We start from the raw sequence: 26,613 nt of genomic DNA, 5'->3' as shown, positions 1-26,613 counted from the left end.
ATATGATCCAATGTAACCTGATTAATAAGGCAAGTGTGCTAGCCTGCTTTCCATTGATCTGTTTGTTCTCTGGTGCGGCGAGGTAGATGGTTATTATCTCAAGCCTTTTTATGCTGTCGTATGTCTTGCTATGTTGCCATGGCCACATTGTGAACTGTGTTTTACAGTAAGTTGTGTTGAGCTGCCATCATCTCAAACAACTGCAGAAAGTAACAACATATGTTCATATGACTGACAGGAACTGAGAACTCTTGTTTTTCTGGATTTTTTTTATTTTTTTCAGGAAAGTCGTTTTTTTCTTTCCTTTTGTGCAATCTGGTAACCATCAGCAATATTTCCATTGTTTAAACTGTACTATAAGACCCCCAGAAAACCTGCAGCCACACCAAATCCACTCTGACATTCTGCAGCGTCACTGATGAATATGTGGCTGGATGCAATGTGAAAACCAACAAATTGTGCAATGACAAAAAGCAAAAGGAAAAGGAAGTAAGGTTGAGTCATTTTCAAATACACTGCAGAAATGCGGAGACTCAGGACACACACACACACACAGACCAGTCATACATGAGGTGTCTGTCTCCTTTTTGGCAGCCTTTATCTGAGAACACAGAGGCAAACTGAGCCAAACTCATCAAAGAGATTAACTAGAGTCTCTCTCCTTTCCTACATGTCATTTGGCATCTTCTTCTCCTCACTCCTCATTTCCCCTTGCTTTTTGCACTTTGTTGTTTTTTCCATGCATTGCAATTTCTCACACACTCTATTTTCTCCACTTATCCTTAGGTGTTACCTCTCTACTTGGAAGTTCTGTAATCACTTCCACCCATTTCTTCTTTCACACCATTGCTGCCTCATTACCCCGTATTCCCTCCTGATTCTGCTCTCGTCTTCCCCTCCCAAACTCAGATTTCTTAAATCCAACCCTTCAAACTTCGAGCCATTCAGTTGAGCTGCATTTTTTTTTACCACATTATGCAGCTTGCGTTAAATTCCTCCACCTCTCTTGAGGAAAAGCTTCTCCTGAGGTGATTTATTGGCCCTGAGAATTGTGTTAAACAAATGAACTGGTTACTAATGATTGTGTATAACATAACCAAATAAAAGCACAAAGATTTACATCTCTCCAAGTATGCTATTAAATTGTGCTTTAAACCTGTTTGACTGAAGTCAAGTCCAATTAGCCATATATATACATATATATATATATATATATATATATATATATATATATATATATATATATATATATATATATATATATATATATATATATATATATATATATATACATATGTGTATATATATATATATATATATATATATATATATATATATACATATGTGTGTATATATATATATATATATATATATATATATATATATATATATATATATATATATATATATATATATATATATACATATATATATATATATATATACATATATATATATATATATATATATATACATATATATATATATATATATATATATATATATATATATATATATATATATATATATATATGTGTGTGTGTGTGTGTGTGTGTGTATATATATATATGTGTATATATGAATTTTGCCAATCTGTGCAAAAAATCTAAAGATAAAGCAGAGGAAATACAATGCAAAAAAATTCACACGATTCAACACAATTTTTTTTTTTTTTTTTTACAGTAAAGCTGACTGAAAAATTGCATTTGTATACACTACATAGTGTTAAGGCTGGCTCTCTATTCACATGTGGTTAGATTAGTGGCAAAGGCCATTCAAGCTTAAAAAGCAAAAGAAACCACAACAAAAAGATTATGGGAAATGTGGACAAGTGAGAATCAAAAACTTGAGGTCGAAAATTGATGCAAAGCGTAATTTTGCAAGACAGGAATGGGCGGTGAAACCCAATTTAAAATGACCCTTTTCTGTTCAAATATCTGCATTCTATTTGTAATTGAATCTTTTTAAAGCACCATATTTGATTCACAGCAAACGGTTTGGCCTTCTGAATGTAAAAAAAACCATATATTTGCTTTTTGACCACCAAATGTGTGACATTTCATTTCCCGTGAAGTACAAAGTTCCAAATAGAAACTCATTAAGCTTGTTATTATCTTATTAACAGTTAAATGTAATTTAACTGTAGTAATTATTTTTATGAGAAAACCTCTTTATTGATATTATATCTTAAAACTACTGACACATCAGCAGGTGCATGATACTTTCATGTCGGTCATGAGCAGTAGTATAGAAATATAAAACAATATACAGATTGTAAAAGATTTTATATTAAAATTCAACTCAATTCAACTTTATTCATATAGTGTCAAATCGCGGCAATGCCATCTCATGACGCTTTACAGACAGAAGAAAACATAATGAAAGTCAGTTGATAATAGCCTATATAAAGAAACCAACAGATTGAGTTGGAACTCAATCCCCCATCCTGAGCAAGCACACGGCAACAGTGGGAAGGAAAAAACTCCCTTTTAACAGGAAGGAAACCTCCGGCAGAACCCGGCTCAAGGACATGCAGCCATTTCATCTGGGGAAGAGGACAGGAAGACAACAGACAACAGGAACTGCTACTCCAAGAAGACCTGCTGAGACAGGAGACATACATGTCAATGATGCAAAACTGTTATTGGGGGGGATAAAGAGAGAGAAAAAGAGAAAGAGAAAGAAAACATACATTAAAATGGCCAAGGGTGGAGCCCTAACCCTAACCCTGGTTAAAGGGTTAAACAGGTATTTTTGCCCACCTTGCCAATTAAGTACACAAGGTGGAAACCTGTTTCTATGAATAAAGTTATTTAAATATGACTTCTTTGTATACAGTAAATATTCAGGCAGTTTGTTTAAAACTTGGACAAAGCAACAGTCGTGGTAATAACCGACAAAGTTTTCACAGATAATATTTTAAAAGGCGTTTGCTTTGGGAGTGTAAATTATTCCCTCTGGCAGAATCATTCTCACTCAATGAGTTTTTGTTTAGTTTTAACACTAAGCTGTACCCTGACACTGAACATGCCGATTGGTCCACTTGGCACCCCTTCCAAACACACTGTGATAATAAAGAAACTGTTAGATAGTAATATTTTACTTAACTGTTTTATACAGTGCATTATTCAAATAAGGTAGTGGCAGCTTTCCACCATCTATTAATGAACATATTAAATACCATTTCTTTCCTTTTTTTGTTTGTTGTTTTCAACGCCTAACTAAACCAAATGTTGTAACACCACCTTTCATTCCTTTCTACTTTCTATGATGCAATATTGAATATTTATGACTGCGTAATAACACTTTTCTAATAGCTTCATGATTACAACACATATGCTACATGCTATATTTTAAGCATTCACTGCTTTTGGAGCCTTTTCAAACTTTTCTTGAACATTTGCTTTTTTGCATGCGAACCAACAGAGTTGTTACACAGCATAGTCAGACTGTTTTTAGAGGAATGTTGTACTTGGTTCAGGTAAAGACTCTGGGTCATTACGTGACAGGCACTCCAGTTTTCTTTGGCAGAATGGGCTGCTCAAATGCAAACCGAAGCACTCTGAAAACAGTTTTTACTCAAGCTTGCTCATTATTTTTCTACATTCATCTTCCTCTTTATCCTGACTAGCCCTCTAGCATCTTTCTGTGAAGATGATGATGGAATTGGGTTTATGCATGAAAGTTTGGAGCAACTAATAAGCTTTGTAGATTCTGCTGTCCAATCCAACTGGGTAATCAGGGACAAAAACCCAGATTTATTGTCTTTGTTCTATTTTTATTTTATTTTTTTGAATGAGCAAAGACTTCAACAAATTTTGCTTCATCATTCTGGACTATGGTGAGCCCACAATGAGATAAACTTTTACAAGTTTTGGAATATTTCCAATGTGCACTACATGTCACATCTATGATCATTTTTCCCTCAAAACATTGTTGATTAAATAACTACTTTTGTGTGACTTTTTTTTTGCTTAAGTCATATTAAAGATTACAATCAATTTTAAGTCACATTTATGTGTCATTCTGCTTCTTTTATCAAAATTAAAGGAAGAAACTAGCTTTCATTAACTCCATTGCATTTATAAAAGAAATCAAATCTCATCTCTTCTTACTATTCCTGGCAAGATTTGAAAAAGGGAAGACCTCTCCACCACTTTTCTACTTTTTTACTTTTCTTGTTCCAGATTTAAGCATTCATGAATGTTGTCACTCCTTGTTTAGCCCAGCGGTCTATTTTTAAGACTGAAACACTCTACTCTGCTAAACTCGTTCATTCTTGCTGGCAGCTTTATTAAAGCTTTCCTCTCATTTGCATAGGTAATCAGCCCATACTTCCTGAACCTGTTCAGATTTAAGATGGCAGCCACTAATTGGAAAAGAGAGTAAATAAAGTTCTATTTGAGCTTGAGTTTCCTTCGTCCTCTCTTTTCCTGCGACTAATACAGTAGGGTCCCTGAACTTGTTTTGGTTGTCATGGCCTCAGATGAAACATATGAAGTGGGTTAATTGCCTCGCCCCAGCTGGTATCTACGTTGAATGTTGTTAAGCATATAATCTTTTTTAAATCCATTGCTCTTCCACAACATTTTCTTTCACAACCAAGTGAGACACAAATGGAAACCAATGCAGTCTGCGCTGGACAGCAGATTTACCTCCTGGGTTTTCAGTGATTATAATTAGCAAACTAAAGCACCATAGAACAGAAAAAAAGTTTCCTTTTCAATATTTATTACAACCAATCGTCCACTAAACACACTATTGTGCTTCAAGCACACACACACAACCTTATGGGTCAGTCATTTCCAGACTACCAGCTGCATGGCTAATGCCACCATGCAGATATGCATTTGCACTGGACCATGAGGGCACGGTTCATTTTAAGTCCTGCTGTTGCAGAAATGGGCATTTTAATGAAGTGAACACAGCAATGGCTGTCTCTCCAGCCTTCCTGTTGTGGAGAATGGCACTTCATCCAAACTGGTAAGAAATGGGCCTGTTTCATTACAGATAGAGGCAAAACTCCATTCAGGCACTGCCCTTAAAGTCATCCCTCCTCAAGCCTTTACACACCATGCTGAGGAAAATGTGTTCACATTCAGTTCATTCACTTTAACCAAAGTTGTAAAGTCAGTTCTTTTCCTCTGAACTGACCAATTTTTGTGGGGTACAACTCATATTTGTACAGTCAGATAGAGAATAGATGTTGGCAAAGCAGCTTGAACAAACAGAAAGGTATAAGAAATAAATAGTTGCCACAGTAACTGAAGTTGTGTTAAGAGTGGCTGAGCACAAAGAGTGGACAGACCTGCGTACCCTCTGAAGATCTAAAATGAAACGTGCTGCAAGCACAGCAACTCTACATGGTAACAATGCAAGGCTGTAAAAACGTATTACTGAAAAAAAAAGATGGCAAAGCGGCAGGAAGTTTGAACTTCAGCAGTGCGGACCATCCTTCTGTCCTGTAGATAACATCATACCACCTTTCCTTTTTCAACTTTCAGCTTGGTGAACAGGAAGTATTTATGAACACGTTTTTTGCACAACACCATCTGAAAGAATTTTACAAGACAGGATAAGGATGGTCCACACCGTTAGATAAAATCACACCATCTTTCGTCTGTCAATGTCAGCTTTGTGAACCGGAAGTATTCAAGATGATGTTTTTGCATGACACCATGCTGCACCAGTTCGCAGCAGCTGTGGGGCCCGATGCATCAAACGTAGAATCAGTGGTTCCGCTTGAACATTTGTTCACTAATTTCATTAATCTAATAATTATTATGTATATTTAGATTTTTTTTTTAAATGTTTGCACAATAGTTTTGCATGTGTGAACAAACCTTAAATTTACAAACCAATTGGTGTAATAAAGCTCTTATTTCTCAAGAAAATGCTCATGTTTTGGGAAAAAAAAGTCTGAAAGTTAACTATCAAAGCAGATCTGCTATCCGGCAACTTTTAGATGCATCCCTTCTCCAACACACTTGAATCAAATGGCTATATTCCCTCATCATTCGCTGTGTGCCAATTCAGGGTCTGCACACTTCGAGGGGCTCGTTTTTTGTAAAACAAGCGAGCCCCTCTTGTGTGCGAGAATTACTCATAGAGTTCCAGTCCTGGGCTGCACAGTGGCGTGCGTAGTAGTTAGATTTGTGACCCCACAGCAAGAAGGTTGCTGGTTCAAGCCATGTCCTCCCTGTGTATGTGTGGGTTCTGTCCAGGTACTCCAGCTTTCGCTCAGAAACATGTATGTTCAGTTGAATGGTTACTCTAAATTGTCCCTAGAGAGTGCAGATGATTGTTGTCCCCCCGTGTGAGGGACTGGTGATCTGTCCAGTGAGTATCCTGCCTCTCATCCAATCATTCCTGGGACAGACTCCTGCTTCCCCGCAACCCTGACTTGGACAAAGCGGTAAAGAAAATGGATGGATGGCTCCAGTCCTTCCTTAGTAGCTGCAGATGCATCATTAATCCAATCATGCGTTCCCAAGCATACAAAAATATAAAAACATCAGACAGAATTTTTTAATTTTATTCAATGTTTTTTTGTTTTTTTTTACCTGTCTGTCTAAATAAAAAAAGCACGAGGAGGCAGCCCAGACAAGCTGTACTCAAACTGAGAATACACCCTGTCAAGCTAACGTTAACAACAGAGAAAATATTATAGGTGAGACCCAGCATGGAAGTAAATGTGGTGTATGAGATTTCCCGTGTTGGGTACGGTCATTGAATGCATCTGGGAGGAAACCCCGTGTGTTTAAAGTGTGCTGTTGGGAAGCTGCCTGCTAAATTGGCTTGAATAAAGACGTCGTTGGAGAGCTTCGTGTTATTCTTCATTTCCCACAATGCCAGCAGACGTTACAGTAAACTCATTTGTTGCCACCACAAGCAAATGCTGCTGCTGTCCATGGTGACTGATCAATTTGATTATTAAGACCTGATTTACTTCAAAGTAATGTCTAAAGTCTGGTGAATAAAATAGGTAGATGTTGCCCTCTTACTGCATTCTGAAATCTAAGTTGGGAATGATTTTAAGATTAAAAATAAAGAATCAAACTCAGTGATGTTTATTTGAATTTTAGAAATTGCACTTACTGCATTTGTAGCACGTTTCTAGTCTTACAGACCACCCAAAGCACAATTACATGTCAAAAATACCATTCACATGCACTTACAGCACTTCTTGCTCTTTCAGTCGATGCAATGCTTTTTCTTTATCACACTGAAGCACACACACACACACACACACACACATACATAAATGAGTGCTTCAGAGTCAAAGTGGGGTTTAGTGTCTCGCTCCAGGACATTTCTTGTGGACTTAGAATAGCTGGGATTGAATGACTGATGTGGCAAATGGCCTACAAGTCTGTCTCCTGAGACAAAACTGTCAAGAGCTCCCATATGACTTTCAAATGCAGCATGTTGTCTAACGGTAAATGGTGAATGGACTGCATTTACGTACAGCTTTTCCAGTCTTGGTGACCACTCCAAGCGCAGTCCACCTTTCCACTCAAGCATTCTTACTCTAAAGTTTTGTGGGGGGTTTTTAAGCAAGTCGAGTGATTTTTCATCACACACACCATTTTGATGTTAGTAAATCACAACTGAGTTTTGAAAGTGTACAGGTAAGGTGAATGGGAACAATACTGTGAAAAGGAATGAATAAAATGACAGACAAACCAGTTCTCCACTACATTTTTACTTCCAGCTTTAAGCATTTATAAATGTTTTTGCTCCTCTTTCAGCCCAGCAGCTTACTTTAGAGACAAAAAGGAAAAACATTACGATCTTCTTTTATTCTTTATGAACACATGGCCATCTTACTCCTAAATTTGTCTTCATAACCTTTATTTTACATCTCAAATCACTATTTTTAACAAGAGTGCCGATAACAACAATAATCTGTCCCAAGAGACACTCAAGATTCCTAAATATTAGAGAGCAGAGGAAATGCTTTCTGTGCTTGGAGAGAAAAACAATTTTGACACTTTTCAAACCTGCATGAATACCATATAGAGACATCCAGATACTCCCAAGACGATGCACACTTTCCATTAAAGTGTGTGAGCCGAGAAAAATCACATAATAGCTATCATTACAGCAGCCATTTTTATTTCAGTCTTTCAAAAGGTTATGGCTGAGACAGCTGGAGGGAAGAAGAGTGTAAGTGGTAAATTGGAGATCAGATGAAAAGGTAAAAGGGATGATGTTTGGGTGTGATTGTATAAAATGGTTCATCACAGGTGGTAAATAGCAGTACATGCCAAAAGGAAAGTTGGATTTTTAGACATTATTTTAGTAAATGCATTGAGGGAAGTCATGCAGTGCATTCATTCATTATCCTATCCGCTTAGTCTGATGAGTCATGCAGTGGTTTTTGTACAATCTGCTCATTATTCTCCCTTCTGGTTCTGATATGTTTCAAGCAAAAGTATTATAAGTTTACAGAAAAAGGTGTCAAACTGTTAAGAAGGCTCTAATGAATTTAATAAATGCTGGTGAGAACATTGTCACAGACATCTGCAGTGTCATTGATGCAGATTAATATTCATACTTCTGATCTTAATCTAAATAAGAGAAAATTTGGATCATGTTGCTGATGTGAATTGTAGAGAGAACATACGGTTCATATTTTCCTGTTTAAGAATTTAAGAAACAGTTTTGTGCAATTAAAACCGTCTACACATGCAGTACCAGTCACTTTCACATTGCATCCAAGAGGACAGTGTGCCCCAAACTTATTTTAGTGTTTAGTGTAAATATGTACTCCATGACGGCAATGTTTGTATCCAACAAAGGTATCAGTTTGATCAATTTCTGTAAAAACAGATACCATTGCTCAGGTTTTTCCGCCTCACCTCTGTACCGTTCTTGGTTTGCACTGATCTCAGACACAGACACAATGCTATTGGATCTTGTCACACAAACAAGCAGATTGATCTACAAAAACAAGTTTGCCCAAAATCAATGGACCAAGAAACTCTGAAGCTAAGAATTTATTTTGCAAAGCAGAAGTGCATTGTGAACTGCCGTAAAATCTCTAGTGGGATGAAGATGTATTTATGCCAACTTATAGTACCTACATTGTGGCAGATTTGTCCCCAGATAGTGAAGGCTCTGGGTACTGTTCATCTATCACTGATAACAGGCCTTTTTAATGTTGCAAGAACGTCCAGCCTTCCGGCAGAGGAAGACTGGGGAAGTTATCTCTGTTTTCAAAGAAAGTGTGAATATAGATCATGATCCATCTATTGGGAAATCACACTTCTCAGCCTACCTGGGAAAGTTTACTCTAGCCTGTTGAAAGTTTGACTCTGGTCAACTATTGGACCTCGGCTTTTACTTATTCACTGTAGCCATATTCTTGACAAATTTCTATTGTGACTTTGCTCTAGACTTATTATAGCTCTTGAGAAAGCATATTGTGGATTTTTACATTGCTTGACATTGGCCTAGCTTTCATTGGAACACTAGTAAGCAAATACTGGAGATTCTTTGTGCCAGGAGCTTCACTTGCTCAGTCTGGGGGTTTCTCTTCTGCGCCTATATATAGGGGTTGTCTAGCCATCCATTACTTGCGCAGCCATGGGGATGTCACATGATGTATTGAGTAGTACTTGCTCCTATTCCCTCATATATAAAAATATATGACAGTTTTGCCATCATTAACATATTTCTCTTTTGTCCACAGATCTTCCTGGATAAAAGCTGCTGTACATGTTATTCTGTCTTTCCTGTCCTCTCCAGCCCAACCAGTCAAGGCAGATAGCTGCTCTCCCTGACTTGGGTTCTGTATGACGTATTTCTTTCTGTTAAAAGGGAGTTTTTCCTTCCCACTTTCGCCTCATGCATGCTCAGGATGGGGGATTGGATCGAAGTCCAGATTCAATGCAGTCAGTTGGTTTTTATCAGCTAGGCTATTTATGAATTTGGCTTGGGTTTCTGTTAATATTATAATAAAGGGTGGAACTAAATAGAAACTAAATTCCTGGATAATGCTGGATACTTAGACTTAAGAGATCCAACGATGTCTGACTTCTTAATCAAAGAGCTTTTATATCACATTTATGATATTACTAATGGGATTTGCAAAGGTTTGTAGAGTTGCAGATTATCCTAAACAAGACATTTATAAATTAATTAAAGCTCTGTTAGACATAGTGACTGCCTGCCTGCATGCTTGAATGGCTTCTCCAATTCCTGCCGTGTTAGTGGAGGCTGCAATGACATTTCCTTTCAAGCACAATAAAAATGGAAAAAAATGCTTCATTTTAACAAACATTGCAGGAGTGGGAAAATTCTAAACAAATAGAAAGCTATGAAGTTTTCATCCAAGAGCTATCCATAAACATTTGAATTACCATTAAAGGCAAAAAAAAAAAACCTAATTTTTTGCGTTGCACACATAATTCCAGCTCACCAAAGCTGAAAAAAGGAGTGAAAGTCTGTTCTAAGCCTATAAAATAATCATTGCTAGTTCAAGCTGCCTTACTCGCAGTAATGGGTGAGAGGTGTTATGCTGCATTCCTATCACTGTTGGTCAATTATATCATGAAACACAAGGTCATGACCTTTTCAATGGCTTTATTTTTACAGTGAAGAAGAAGCTGTATGTTGCACTGACTCAGTCACCATAAAAATCACTCACTGAGCTGTGGATGTGCTGTAGCTCCTTAAATGCAACCATCAGCCAACGTTAAGAAGAAAGAGAGGAAAAGGTACAAATTAGTTTTTGCTTTAATACATACAAGCTAACATGCTAACGAACACATTGCTGTCGGTTTCATGTAAGTAGACACTGACTACTTGCAACTTATCCTGTGTAAAGTACACAACTTTACACAGGATAACGTAAATTGAAAGGATATCTTTAACTCTTTGCATGACACAAGATTATCCATTTCCTCCTATTTGCAGTATTTCTGCTGTACTGCTACGTAACCAAAGCCTCCCGCTGGACAGTATACAGTATGTTAAAAAATATTGCAGACATGAAAGTACTGGGTTATATATGTTCTCAACTAGCATTTAGCTAGTTGAGAACTAGCTAAATGCTAGTTCTCAACTAGAATTTAGTTGAGAACTAGCATTTAGCTAGTTACTTATATATAAGTTATATATAACTTATATATGTTATGTATAACTTATATATAATCTATATAAGTTAAAGGTGTTAAAAACACCTTTAACTTATATAAAAATTTTAATTTGAAGAACATTGCATTTAAAGTTCTCAGTCTACCAAAAACCTGTCAACCAGTTTTACAGCATCATGTTCTTGTCAGAGTTCTTTGTCTTCGCCTTTTAGTGACAGATTTGAGATGAACACCAGTTAAAAAAAGATCAAGCATGTGTGCAAGATGGTGTCTGATACAGATTTGCTTATTCAGAAATTATGTTTTATGGAGGGAAAAAAAAAAGAAAAAGAAATGTACTTCCTGTACTGTTCTAGCTCAGTAAACTGCTGAGTAAAACACTCTTGTAGTCTACAAACTAAAAAAATAAAAAAACAAAACTTTGATCTTTACCTGCACAGAAATTACAGCAGGTGCATTTCTGTCTTGTAATACTGAGGTTTCCGGTTAGTTAATGAGGCGATTCCCCCCCCCCCCCACACACACACACACAAACACTTTCATACGCTTTTTATTACTACTTAAATGTTAGCTTGAATGTTAACTTGTAAGACCTTAGTATCTGCCAGACTCGAAGTGTCGTTAGCTAGTTAAAATGTCCCCTGCCACTTCTAAATGGGGAAAATAACTGATTAATACACAAAACTACAACTTAGACATGATAATTACTCGTCCAAACTTGAATGTTAACTTGTAAGACATTAGCACATGACAGACTGGAAATGTTGCTAGCTAAAATGTCCGCTGCCAATTCTAAATGGGGAAAGTTAACTTATTTAAACAATCATGAAATTACTACTTAGATATGGTAATTGCTCATCCAAACTCAGCATTTTCATACAAAACTGCTTGATGTCTGCTTAAGATGTAGCATTGACTTATGTGCAGGTGTGTTTAATGGACATTTCTTATGCAGTGGCAAGGAATAAACAGAAGTTAGTGCGGGATAACCAGTCAGTAACCATGTCCAGATTAGCTGCTGGAATTTACTGACCGAAGTATGACTTTACTCTACAGCTTAGAGAGGGTTGCTCTGAAATGGCTGATTGGGGGCTCCATTGTAAATGAACCCATATGCAAGGGTTCAGGCCCGTGTACTGTAGTATACAAAAAGATTCAATGCATTTAGCTAAAAGAAAATATTTTATATAAATAACATTAAGCAGCTAATTTAGATTTAAAAACAAATTGTACTGTTTTTCCTTCTCCTTTGCACAATTAATAGAGCAACATGTTTTTCTCCTTGATCTGTGGATCCATGTGTATTCGAAAATTAGCTTTGATAAAGTGTGCATCATGAGCTTCCTTTCTTGGTTTCTCACCTCTGCTCAAAAAATTGATAAAATGTAACACCTTACTCTCGTGGACCATATGTGTTGTTTCCTGTGTCACACAGTTCTACATAAACTGAAGGGATGAAGATAGGCCTCTTGATAACTTATTTCAGTGTTTTTTTTGTCTTCTCACATTTGTACCTGTATATCCTGCAAACACTAATAGAGCAACAGCGTGCAAACTGAAGTTGATTCAAAGTGAGTTTTTCACATGTTAAAACTCCCAGTCACAAATGTAGATATTTTTTTTAATACTGTCAGTTGCTTGATGGTATTACATTGGAAAATACCAGCTGATGTATCACTATTATTAATGCGTTCCGTATTTGGAATAAATTTAATCTGAATGGCATACATTTATCCAACTTTATGAAAAGGTGATTGGAATTACAGGTACAGCGTTAAGCTGGTTTAAATCATATTTATCTGATAGACTTCAGTTCGTTCATGTAAATGACAAGTCCTCCTCCCAAACTACAGTAAGTCATGGAGTTCCTCAAGGTTCTGTACTTGGACCAATACTCTTCACGCTATATATGCTCCCTTTAGGCAAAATTATTAGACAGCATGGAATAAACTTTCATTGTTATGCAGATGATACTCAACTATACTTATCCTTTAAACCAGATGAAACAAATCAGCCCAATAGGCTACAAAATTGTCTCATAGACATAAAGACTTGGATGTCTAGAAATTTTCTCCTCTTCAACTCAGATAAGACTGAAGTAATTCTCGTTGGATCTGAAAAACTCAGAGCTAAATTTTCCGGTTTTGTAATGAACCTGGATGGCATTACTTTAGCTTCCAGTGCTACAGTGAGAAACCTTGGAGTAATATTTGACCCTGACCTGTCCTTTGGCCCACATATTAAGCAGGTTACTAAAACAGCCTTCTTTCATTTACGTAATATAGCCAAAATTAGGGACATTCTGTCTCAGAGTGATGCAGAAAAACTGGTTCACGCTTTTGTTACTTCGAGACTAGATTACTGTAACTCTCTATTACTGGGCTGTCCTAAATATGCCCTGAAAAGCCTTCAGCTGATCCAGAATTCTGCAGCCAGAGTCCTGACCAGAACCAGCATGAGAGATCATATTTCTCCAGTTTTAGCCTCTCTTCATTGGCTGCCTGTTGAATCTAGAATAGAATTTAAAATCCTTCTCCTTACATACAAAGCCCTCCACAGCCAGGCACCACTATATATCAAAGACCTCATTGTTCCTTATATACCAAGCAGAGTACTTCGTTCGCAGACTGCAGGCTTACTTGTGGTTCCTAGAGTCTCAAAGAGCTGAGCAGGAGGCAGAGCCTTTGGTTATCAGGCCCCTCTCTTATGGAATAAGCTCCCAGTTAGTGTTAGGGAAGCAGACACCCACCCCACCTTTAAGACTAGGCTGAAGACTTATCTTTTTGATAAGTCCTATAGCTAGGGATGGTTAGCATCCCTTAGTTATGCTGCTATAGGTTTAGACTGCTGAGGGACATTTCCTGATACACTGAGCTTCTTTCTTTTTCTCTTTATCTCTTTCTTTTACCCCCCCATAACAGTGTTGCATCATTAACATGTATGTCTCCTGTCTCAGCAGGTCTCCCTGGCTGGGAGTAGCAGTTCCTGTTGTCTGTTGTCTTTCTGTCCTCTTCCCCCCACACAGCAGAGGCAGATGGCTGCCTGTCCTGAGCCGGGTTCTGCCGGAGGTTTCCTTCCTGTTAAAAGGGAGTTTTTTCCTTCCCACTGTTGCCAGTGTGCTTGCTCAGGATGGGAGCTTGAGTTGGACTCAACTCAATCTGTTGGTTTCCTTATATAGGCTATTATGAATTGGCCTTCATTATGTTTTCCCCTCTGTCTGTAAAGCGTCTTGAGATGGCATTGCCGTGATTTGACGCTATATAAATAAAGTTGAATTGAATTGAATTGAATTGAATTGAATTGAATTGAATTGAAAAAAAGGCTGCTGTGACAAATTTGCCTCTGATTCAGCCTGTTTCTTAATCATTTCTGCCGAACAGCCCTCAAAAATGGTACATAAATAAAGTAGGGTTATTAGTTATTCAATCTATTTAATCACTGGCTGCCAAAAACATATTTGTATGTCTTATTGAATCCAAACATTCCCCACTAAAGACGTCTTTTGCTGTTTTGCAGTAGTCCTACAACTCAACTCAAAATGGTGGCAGTATGGAGCTCTCTGAATTGTAGTTGGTGGCAGCCAATGAGTTAATCATGATTAATCCCATGAGTGTCCTGAGTTAACTCAGAATTAATCAAATATTAATCACAGATATTTAATATTTTTTTAAATTTTCCATAACATGATATTCATTAATTTAATACTCATGTAAACACTTATTTAGCTGTGGTTATGAAATAAGGCACTTGGTTATACTTACTGACTTGAAGCTGAATGACTTTAAATGGACACACACACACACACACACACACACACACACACACACACACACACACACACACACACAAATGCACGCACATTCGAATGCAGAACTTCCTTATACATGAACAATACCTCATTCCTTTTATAACCAATGGTGTTTTTACAAAAGGCATGTCACGCCATCAGCGATAGATGTGGGGTAGGAAAGACCACTTCTGACTGTCTCACCTTCAGATAGAAACAAATCTATAAATAGGTAAAGTGGCAAATTAAATGATTTTTTTTATGACACGACAGATTCTCTTTACAAGGACAACAACAGAAAATGGTGGTATGGACCAAGATTACAACAGATTTGGGAGTGTATGGTGAGTCAAACGCAGCTACTTATTATCATAAATGCAATAATTCTTACTGCCACTCAATCAAAAGCTATCAGTAAAGAGCCATTAAATGATATAAGTATTTAAAGAATGTGTGTTCATATAATCTGGCAGATCCATTTATGCAGACTGCACTCCAGACACACTCAAGGCGTGTGTTGACGCAACGCAGAGGTCAGAACGACACCATGATGTCACTGGAATGCGGTGCACAAGGACTCAGTGGAAACTGACAGTAATAGACACTTGGCTCAAAGGGTAAAGTCAGGGCTGTGAGTGTACACTGTATATGAATAGGATGGATGGAGCCTCCGTGATGATTTCTAAAGAGCTGAATGGAAGCTTGGTGGGTGGTTTCCATTGTCACTATCTTGACAGCATCAAATGCTCAGTAGCTCCACTAAATTAAAAAAAAAAAAAAAAAAAAAATGGGTGAAGAAGTGAAGCTGAGAGAGGGGCTGTAAGCATTGGAGTGGATTAATAACATCTATCAAACTTTGAGCTGCCTGAAGCTAAAGAGCTACCTGAGCTAACTCAGAGCAAACCGGAGCCAACGGGAGCTAACAGGAACTAACTGGCTAACAGAGGTAGCTAGGCTAATGCTAAGTCATGCTGTTACCTGGATAAAAACTGCTTTCTGCTTTCTTGCTGTCAGATATCAGATACCTGTCAGTCAAAAGGACGCAGTCTCAATCATGCCAAATTTCAAGATTAAATAACATCTAAATGAATGAGTTATGAAGAAATTACCCACCCCTTCCACTGTTGTCATGAAACCTGTTAAACCTGAAATGTTTGTTTGAAGCAGTTTATAAACATGTTCCCTTCTGCTGTGAAGTTCGTTTTTTTAACATGGAACTATGGCGACCGACTTCCTTTTGAAGCCCCGAGTGGATGAGGGGGGGGGGAAAGGCAACTTCTCGCACTTCTGCACAGGCTTCACTTTTTTACCGGAGGCCGGCGCTTGGCTTTGACATCTCCTTCAACTTTTCATGTCTAAAATGTAACTTCTTAAGGAATGGCTGTTAATAACTTGCATTTACATTGCATTGTTTGAGCCTGCTATTTCAAAGAGCAGGAAAAGACAATCAGCGTAGGGCTTTCATGGCATTTTTATTTTATATAGTATATTTTCTTCAGGGATGTTGGAGTATGTTGGTTGATCATTTAGATGTTTTTATTCTCACTATAATTTACCATGAATCATTTTGTTATTCATTAAAGCTGCTGTATAAATATACTTTCTTACAGTCATAATTTTGCTTTTGCACACCAACAAATACAAAAAAACCAACAGTGAGTGGCATACTAATGTCAACTGGAGGTGACCAAAGTTTACGTCCAGCTTGTCTTTTTGGTCGTAACATGCAAAACATGGTACCAGATTTGCTGTTATTTTGATTATAATTTTGAAGCAACAGGCTGACACGAGCATTCGCGTGCAGCTGTTTTCAACAGGTGAAAATGAGAAGGACATAGACTGCTGAATACTGGAGGCAAAACAACACGCAGAATTTGTGCGTTATCGGGACGGGACAAAGTAAGAAGCATGTGCAGAACAACTGCAGAACAACTGGAAGGGAATTTAGAGGGGAATTCAAACTTACATGACAGATGAATTAGTTCGGAATTAAAATGCGAATAAATCAGCCACTTACTTCTGAATAAAGTTTAATTTCAAATGGACTTTTTCATTCAGATTTAAGTGTTTAGATGTCCATTTTTCACCAGTTTAAAGTTGAATTAACTTATATTTGGAATTAATGAGGAATTAAAACTTCCATGTAAACGTGGCCATTGTCTGACATGGACACGGTCAGATCAGGGGGCATGGGGGCTTGAAGCCTCAGATGTCTTCTGAGAACTTTTCTCCTGAGGAGGGACCAGAAGGAGCTTTCAGGACAGACTCTATTCTCTCATTGATCAAGGGCTGAGAAGCTTTGGACCATTTCTCACAGTTTTTACATCCCCTCTACTCTGCATCGCTCATATGTGAAATGGTTTGAGTTCAAACATCTGTGGCAATATTGTACAGATAGCCTGCTTTCATATGATACATAATTGCCTTTCTTACTACTTTTGTGGGAACAGAAAAGTGTCTTCAAAGCTATTTTTGTTCACAATGATGCCACATTGTGTGATTGTTACAAACAGTAAAGGAAAGTTGTTTCCACAAAAAATGGCTACACAGTCAACAGGCGGCGCCTGTCTGTTTTCTGCATAGTCTGCAGTGTAGTGCGTACTGTACAGGACATAGGCCCAAAACAAAATACCCACATGTAGCCTGTTCAACATGTGGCCAACTGGCAGTGCATAAACTAGCTTTTTTTCTTCTCTGACATCACACTACAACACTCTCAAAAATAGAGGTACAAGGTAAGGACATTTCTGTACCTATAGGTACATTTTAAAGAAATGTTCTCTCAAAAGTACAATACTGGTCTTTAAGAGACCAGAAGCACACCTTCAGAGTACGAAAAAGGGTTCAAAGTGACATAAAGTGCAAATTTGTACCATTTTAACCATAAGGGTACCTGCAGCATTGAAAAATGTTTGTAGTGACAAAAACTATTGTTAGCAGCAGTGCTATTATTTTAATAAAAACATTTTTAAAAAGTTGCCTCAAAAGAAATGTATTGTTCAGACTGGTTTAGCCTCAAAACACTTGTTGTAGCCGACAACATCACGTCGCACGTCACATTGTTCACTCGCTTCTTTGTTTACATTGAAGTGGACATGCTTTGGATGAGAGGAAAGGTGGATAAAAAACTACTGCGGTTGTAATGTTACAAACTAGAGCAGAGTTGAGTGATGACAGTAGTACTACTTAACAGTTTACTACACCAGACAATGAAGGTCAGATGCTGCAAATTAAGTGTATGGCCGGTCAGTATTTTGAGTTTTTGAAGATTATTTCTAGATTAAAGATAATATTGCTAATTGGCATGGACCAGGCCTAATGCTGTGGAAAACATAAAAAAACATAACTTGATAAGGTGAGGTTGAACTTGATGAGGTACAAAAATAGACCAGAACTGAAGGGTACAGAAATGTCTCTCAAAAGAGTACACTCCCAGCGACAAGCATCTGTACCTTTGTAGGTACAAGCTGGTACCTCTATTTTTGAGTGTGAACACTCCTCTCATTCATGTAATTTCCTTATTATCAATTCAAGACATTTTCAGTTTTGCTTCCTTCTATTATCAGGACATAAATTTCAAACGTGTCTTTCTAATCAATGGGCCAATAATTTCTCAAGTTTAAGTTCAAGATTATTTATATAGCACATTTTACAGCAGAAGCTACCTGAAGTGCTGAACAAGAAAGTGTTAACAACATTCCACAATTTAAAATTTAACACTGCACAGTAAAAATAAATAAAGTCTGGAATCAAAAACGAAAAACTAGAATAAAAGTTAAAGTGCACAAAGGTCAAGCTCAGGTTTGATCAAATGCCAGTGCAAAAGAGTGGGTTTTCAGTACAGACTTAAAATCGGAGACAAATCGGAGACACATTAAAAAAAAAAAAAAAATCGGAGACAGATTGGGCAGCTCTGATGTGACAGGGAAAGCTATTCCACATCTTAGGAGCAGCAACAGAGAAAACTGTTGTCACACCTGGATTTAAGTCTGGCAAACAGGACCTTGAGTAAGACTTGTAAAGAGGACCTCAGAGTCCTGGCTGGAGCATGCTGGTTTAACAACTGTGACAAGTACGACGGAGCCAAACCTCTTAAGGCTTTAAAAACAATAACAAAATCTTGTACCAGTCCTAAAAGTAACTGGAAGCCAACGTAGAGAAGCACAGAGGTGATGTGATCATATTGTCGTGTTCCTGGAAGCAAATGAGCCGCAGCATTGTGGGCAGGCTGCAGTTGGTGCAAAGTCAACTGATCAATGCTAAAATAAAAGGGACATAATGAGCAGGTGGATGACTAACTTGTAATAAGCTCAACTGTAAGGAAAATTTCTAAATACTTTGTTTTGTATTCTGCACAAAAAAAACATACAAAAAGCTTGCCATGTGACAGCGTGAACCAAGGGACACTACAAGTGTTACAAATCACACTCGACAATCATGATACAAACAATTTCACATGGAGTGAAAATCAACAAATGTTACGTTGTAGTAATGCTCACAAAGTTTGCTTTCAATCCCTCAAGAAGAACTGACAAAATATTGCATAATAGTTCTTTACCTCTACCCCTCTCTTGTTACAACACACAGATTCATTAAGGTAAATGTAAAGCAACAGAAGTTATCTTTTAGTTCTGCATGAGTATTGGCCTCATTTATACAACAATAGTGTCTGTTCACACCAAGCGGAAACCTCCGGTGGTAAAAAGTGAAGCTTAAACGAAGTACATTAAACTGCAGTTCCCCCTTCATCCACTAGGGGCTGGCTGCAAAATAGAGCACATCCCCATCGACTCCCATGTTAAAAAGGTCAACTTCACGGCAGAAATAAACATGTTTACAGCCTGGTTCAAAAATCCATTTTCAGTTTATAGTTCAGGTTTACCTTCATGACAACTGTGGGGGGATTGAATATTTTTCTTAACTCGGCCGTTTAAATGTGATTTAATCTCAAAATTTAGCATATTTAGGGGCGTTAGCCTTTTGATTGACAGGTACCGATCTCCGGCTTCAAGTCAGAAGAACGTAGAAGAACCGCGGTTTTTACCCTGTTTATAATGTGACCTAGCTTTAGCCCGCTTACCTCCATTAGCTGGTTAGCTCCCGTTATCGCGGGGTTAGCTTGGTTAGCTTTTAGCTACAGAAAGCTCAGAGTTCACTCGATGTCAATCATCCGCCATGGCGCTCACAGCCCCCCTCTCAGCTCCACCTCTTTGCCCATATTTGTATTTTCCGGGCGAGACGACATGCATGACGCTGCCAACATGGCGACGGTAGGAACCGCCCAACGAGCTTCAATTCAGCTCTTCAGAAACCTATGGGTGACGTCACAGAGGCTCTTTATATGCAGTCTATGGTTCACACCGAAGTCAAGATATTAGCTCAAAACCAGCCATGCGGCCGCCGTTTGGCCATAGAGTTAGAACATCTGGGACTTCTAGTGGTAAAGACTACAGAACTGTTTACAGTCTGAAGACAGAGTCTGGCAGTGTGTTCATACAACACATTTCATGTGCAAAACAATTCAAAACACTCTACATGAAACAGAAGCACACCACAGGGTACAGGAAGCATTAAAAACACTTTAAAATTAGATTAAATAAATAAATAAAAAAAAAAGCTCAAATAAGAATAGATAAAATGCATGACATAAAAATGACACTGTGAGGAATTAATAGGTGTTTTGATCGAAGGTTGCAAATCGAAATGTTTTTCACCTTGATTTTAACAGGCTGAGAGTTTCAACATACCTGCATAAAATATTATCCATGTTTGGTTCTGAGTGTGGGAACAGAAAGTCAACTGCAGACTCTAAATGTGCTAAATGAAATACAAGACTACTGACTGTCCGGTAGTTGTCTAGGGGGGAAAACCGATATTTTTGTTTCTCACGACGTGAAATGACAGAAACGTTATCGCTGTGAGATCTGTGACAGGAACTGAAAGGAATACTTGAGGTCACACACTGAAAATTAGCAAAAACTAATAATCCCACATTCAAATTGACTTGTGGGGAATATTTGTGGTGGGTGTTTTGCTACTTTGGGTTCATAGAGCACACATGAAAAGCTGAAGGGTGCTGGGAATTCTGATTCATGATTTCCCTTTGTGTTTATTTAAGATGCACAAAAAAAGATTTCTTTCATAAAATCACACCCTCTGCACATTTTCCTTAAACTCTGCAGAGTCCGAGCTCTTCCCGTTTCTGGCACTTTGGCCTCTAGTAACACGCTTTGTTTACGCAGCATGGTAGGTGGTAGTTGGCAAGAAGGCGGAGTTAGTGTGGTTTTCTACCGCTGACAGTCACCCTGCCACACTTCTGCTTTTCACTCAGAGGCAAACCATCTGTCGCATGAAGGCAAACGGGTCATGAGGAAGACATGGGGAACCTGGCCTATGCTGTGATCTTTGGATTTGTTATTGCCACTGGTCTGCCTCTCAATGGCGCGTCACTGTGGATTCTGCTTCGTCACCACACCATCAACTCCCCCAGTGCTGTTTTCATGGTCAACCTGGCCATCTCAGACCTGGTGCTGATCGTATCCTTGACTATGAGGGTCTACTTTTACGCTACAGGCACGTGGCCCTTTGGCAACATGGCATGCATCTGGGTGACAATGCTCTTTCGCAACAACATCCGCACCAGCTCCATCTTCATCACTTTCATCAGCGTGGACCGACTGCTGGCCGTGGTTTTTCCTCTGAGGTCGCGTTTCCTTCGAACAACATCCAAGGCCTGGAAAGCTGCTGCACTTGTATGGGTCATGGTGGTGGTGGTGAATATCCCAGAGAGCGTGGGCTTCTTAAGAACCTTAAGAAAGAAAGAACACGCCTGTTTTGTATTCTACAATGACACTCGGCAATTGGAAGACGATACTGAGACACTAAACGTGGTCATTGACTATTTTCAGCTTGTGTTACTGTTCACCATGCTGGCAGTCAATATTGTGTCCACTGTTTTGGTATCTTGGACAATACAGAGACATCTGAATGAGTCAGCAAGGGTCAACAACAAGGTGAACGTCATGCTGATTTTTGCCATGAACTTAATGATGTTCACCGTATTCTTCTTGCCGGTGTCCTTGGTAGTTTTCTTTGAGGACTACAGACCCATCCTGAGCTGCATCGCTAGTTTGAACTGCTGTCTGGACCCACTCTTGTATTACTTTTCTTTTGATGGCTTCTGGAAGAGGAAAGAGGATGTCGACACATCTCTTGCAAGAGAATAGTTTCTCAACACAAAACAAACAGAGACAGGTGGCATTACGAAGGACGTAAACAGACTCTGCTGCTGCTGTTGATATTTCCATGCTCTGATGCATGCACGCCGTGATGCTTTGATTTTATACCTACTAAAATGTGAATGCTTAAACTTAAAACTTCTCTTGTTGACTTAGAAATAAATCAGTTTCAAAAAAAGGAAGAAATTGGTTCAGTCAGCAAACGAGCTAGGAAAATTTAAAGGTTAAAGCCCTTGACAGAATGTGTTAAATTGCTGCTAAAGCAAAACTGTTTCCTGCTGCTACTTGTCAGAAATGTAACGGTTCGCTTTCAAGTCAAGTTCCAAGTCAAGGAAGCTGTAGAAATTTTTACAAAAATTTAATGTATTAGAATGCAGCATGTGGTGGAGTGATCTTTTTTCTTTTTTTTTTTACTTCATGTCTTAGAGCACGGTATTAAAAATGCTTATGCTATTTTTTCAGTTGGCCAAAATAGACATAATCCTCCTTCATCCTAGTTAACTTCTCTTTTGATTGTTTTTAACTCCATTTGGCTTCATCCTGTGTGTGTGTGTGTGTGTCTGTGTTTATAAATCCTCAAATGCAGCTGAAGCGTTTGGTTTTTTTTTTTTGTCATAATTTCAATGCAGGAGGCAGACACCCTTAAGTTCCACAGGCGTTGCCAAACGGACGGACGTACTGATCCAAAATGCATCTAAATAAGCAACAAGGGTTTGTTTTTCTGAGAATAGTCAGAACTTTGTCAGACTGAACAGCATCCAATCATACCCCGCTCTTTTTTTTCTTCTTTTTTTTCTAAGTAGTATGCTCGAGTCAACTAGGCCAGCGGCAACAAACCAAACCACAGCGACTAGAACATATTGTTTGTCATGTACTATTTCCATGTAAGAGGTCCCGTTTACCCATTAGTTATCCAATTTAGTAAGAATTTGACAACTTAATTGAACAAAATCTTGCTTTTAAGAACAATTGATGGTTAAATGAAAAAGTTCTTTGTATGCACAGGATGTTGCTCCTTGTAAATAAAGTCAGGTCATCAGTTCATAGGACTGCTGCAGGTGAGATATTGCTTTACTATGACCCTTTAGAAATTGGATCCCTGTATGGAAGCACTTACCTCCCTCGAGCAGCTCCATATATGTTTAATGTGACCTTTGGAGTGTGAAAGTGCGGAATGAAAAAATAAAAATAAAAACTCATATATCTTTGTCTGCATGCTGATTTTTAGCCATTTTACACCCTCGGTGCTCTTAAACAAGATCTTAATCACATTTATGTTACATGCTACTGCCTCCTAACTCTAAAGTCCATGCATGATTTTCTTCTTTCAGTCTTCAGGCCCAGAATAGAAAATATAAACCAAGCAGAGCGCTTAGATCTAAAGACTCAAGTCAACTAATCCAGACTAGAATCCAGACCAGAATCCAGACCAAAGTCCAGACTAAACATGGAGAAGCAGCATTTTTATTTATTTTTTTTAACAAATTTTGACATTTTAAATGCAGGTTAAAACATTTCTTTTCTCATGTGCCAGCCGGAAATCTGCATGCCAACTTTCACCTAATTTTATTGTGATTTTTCTATCTGTTGTTGTCTTTTATGTTGCTTTACAAAATCTGTAACATTTGTTTCATGCAAAGCACTTTGAATTGTCTTGTACATGAAAGGTGCTACACAAATAAACTTCAAATTTAAGCATGTTTGTTTGTTTTTGACTGCAGCTAGTAGTCACAGAAAACGGGTATATTTGAAGCATCACTGTGTCAGCGCTGCGTTGGAATTATACTTTAGTGCTTACATGAGTATATCAAGGTCGAGTTCATGCTTGTTTGGGATTCTCCATCTGTCAGCGACTGATATCCACATCTGTAGGGATGGAGGGGTCAGACTGGGATATGAATGTGTCTGTTAAGTCTGGTCACGGTCAGCTGATCCTCTCCCCCTGAAGTCAAAGCAAAAAATACTCACTTCTTCTCAGGCTTTTACTCTTGCATCTATAAACTTTAACACTCACTCAAGTACATTGCCGTAAGACACATTCAGCTCTGCATATTCACAAGAAAGCATGTTGTATCGATGCTCCAGTTCATACTGGACCAGAAAAGGCTGCAGTAGAGAGAAATTCACTGCAGAGTCATGCAACTCAAAGCAAAACATCAAAACTAAAAAAATAAATAAAATAAAGAAGGGGAAGTGACTAAACAAATGGAGGCCAGAGGAGACACAGCAGACCAGAGGAGCAATAATGCGAAAACATCTGAGGCCTCAAGAGAACCCAGCGATCCCTTAAACAGATTGAAAACGGCAGGAAGTGGCTCATTTTTTTCAATATGTGACAGGATGCAGAGAAATAGTAAAACATCCTTCCCCCGTAGACAGCTTATGCAGGCCAATGCTGCAGCTGTGACTAAAGCTGCTGTGTTTAGTGGTTTTATCTACGTATCTTACTCCAAACCCAACCCAAATGCCACTCCTACTAGTGACCCGCTAATGACCATCTAAACAGTTGTAATATTTATGTTTCAAACAGTAAATTTGCACTTTCTGTCATCTCAAATTTGGTGTAACTTGTTGCCGCTGCAACTGAATTTATGATAAAAGCAACAAAGTTGACCAAAGCGCTCCCACCTGCCTCAATGATACGAAATGAATCATGTTGTCACTGTGATGTTTCACACAACACATATAACATGTTGTATGAGACTTGCCATGTGTCTGACACAACCAACGCGATGATCTAACTCTCAAAGTCAAACAGAAATCAAAACACACTCGTGTCATTGGTGAACTGTAAAATTTACTTTGGGGAGCAGGCTCAAATGCACGGTGCACCGCAGGGTCCAGTTGTTGCTCCACTTCTTTTTAGTTTATACAGAAACGACTACTATTTTCATGTCCTGCGTCAGGTTTATGAAGAGTCTTGTCTGATAGCACATTTTGAGTTATTTCACTTTGCAAATAGTTTGACGTTTGCCCTGCTCTGCTCCATGTTTTAGTGGAACCTTATTAATGCAGGCAGAATCCCAAACAAGCAAACATCTCAGGATAAATTATATGCTGACTGGTAAGATCTCTTTGTCCTGTTTTTAAAGATTAAAAGTGATGACGGTCCAGGTTATACTCATTGCTCTTATAGTTATGGGTAGTCTAGCCATCCATTTATGTAGCAATGGGGATGTTACCTGATGCACTGAGAAGTACCTTGCTCTATTTCTCTAATATATTAATGTAAAAATATATGCCAATATTGCCGTCTCTAATTTATTTCTCCTTTTTCTGCAGGTCTTCCTGAATAAGTACAATTGTACATGTTGTTCTGTCTTTCTTGTCGTCTCCATCCCAACCAGTCCAGGCAGTTGGCTGCCCTCCCTGAGCCGGGTTCTGCCAGAGGTTTTCTTCCTGTTAAAGGGGAGTTTTTTCCTTCCCACTGTCGCCGCATGCAGCTCAGGATGGGGGATTGGATTGGATTGGAGTCATGCAATCAGTTGGTTTCTATTATAGGATATGTATGAATTGGCTTGAAATGATGTGTATGTTGATTTGTGTTTGTAAAGTGCCCTGTGACAACATTGTTGTGAAGTGGCGCTATACAAATAAACTTGAATTGATAATTGAAATTGATGACTTGTTAAGTTTTCTTAACTTATTTAACCTTCAACTTATTTTGATGCTTCTACAGCCAGGCGTCTTGGTGGCGGCAGTGGCTAGAGCTGCTTGTTATTTAACCTGATGGTCGGCGGTTTGAGTCCTGCTCCCTTACGCTGCTGCAGCACCAGGGTGGACATGGCTGCTCTTTAAGGGCTGTATAAAGTCAGAGGTTTAGGTTAAGATATTATAGTGTTTTTAAATAAATCTGATTGGGCCTAAACATTTTCCAGAGGCAATCAGTTAATTTGAGAACATTTTTATAAAAAAAATTAACAGATTCTTATATTTTTCCTGTAAGAAAGTTAAAGATGCATTACATAACTTTTTTACCTGAAAACTTTTTCCTGTGACGTTTCGCTTCATGGTTTAATAAACAACTGGCTTTTTTTTTTTTTTTTTTTTTTTTTTAACACACAACTTTGCTGATTCAGCAAAGAAATGCAAGAAGATTAAAAGAGAGAAAGACAAAACAAGAGTCATGTGACCGGGAAAATGGCAAAAGTTCTGTCATGTCTTTAAGAACTCATGAACTAGTTGACTCTTTTTCTGCTGTGGCTGTACTGTAGTTTAATTGCTGAGTATTACTGAATACTTCCTGATGTTGTTGGTCCTGATGTGTGTCGTATTTTCATGTGTATCCTGTGTGTTTGCTGTTTTAACTACTGTTGTTCTGCTGAGTTGTTCGAACTGAAAGGCCCATCTGGGAACAGGAATGCAAATCATCTCAGGCTAAAAATGTTGCTGTACAGGATGTCTTAGAGCAAAACACTAATAAACAACAAACAACCAAATATCAGGTGACAACAAAGACACCTTAAATCTGGTCTGATATAATCAA

The 26,613-nt window shown here is 38.2% G+C and overlaps 1 protein-coding gene across 1 annotated transcript; it reads left to right on the top strand.

Annotated features, from left to right (window-relative positions):
* Positions 1-21,266: 21,266 nt before the first annotated feature.
* On the top strand, positions 21,267-22,115 carry LOC306760349 (lysophosphatidic acid receptor 6-like; the record flags this gene model as incomplete). The annotated part of the gene is made up of 1 exon (XM_079246161.1): positions 21,267-22,115. The coding sequence occupies one exon, from the start codon at positions 21,267-21,269 to the stop codon at positions 22,113-22,115; it is 849 nt and encodes a 282-aa protein (XP_079102287.1).
* Between the last annotated feature and the right edge of the window lie 4,498 nt (positions 22,116-26,613).

This window comes from Telmatherina bonti (assembly GCF_933228915.1).
Source record: "Telmatherina bonti genome assembly, chromosome: 9".
NCBI classification, from domain to species: domain Eukaryota; kingdom Metazoa; phylum Chordata; class Actinopteri; order Atheriniformes; family Telmatherinidae; genus Telmatherina; species Telmatherina bonti.
Note: the sequence above shows the minus strand (reverse complement) of the source record. Positions and strands in the feature narration are given on the sequence as shown.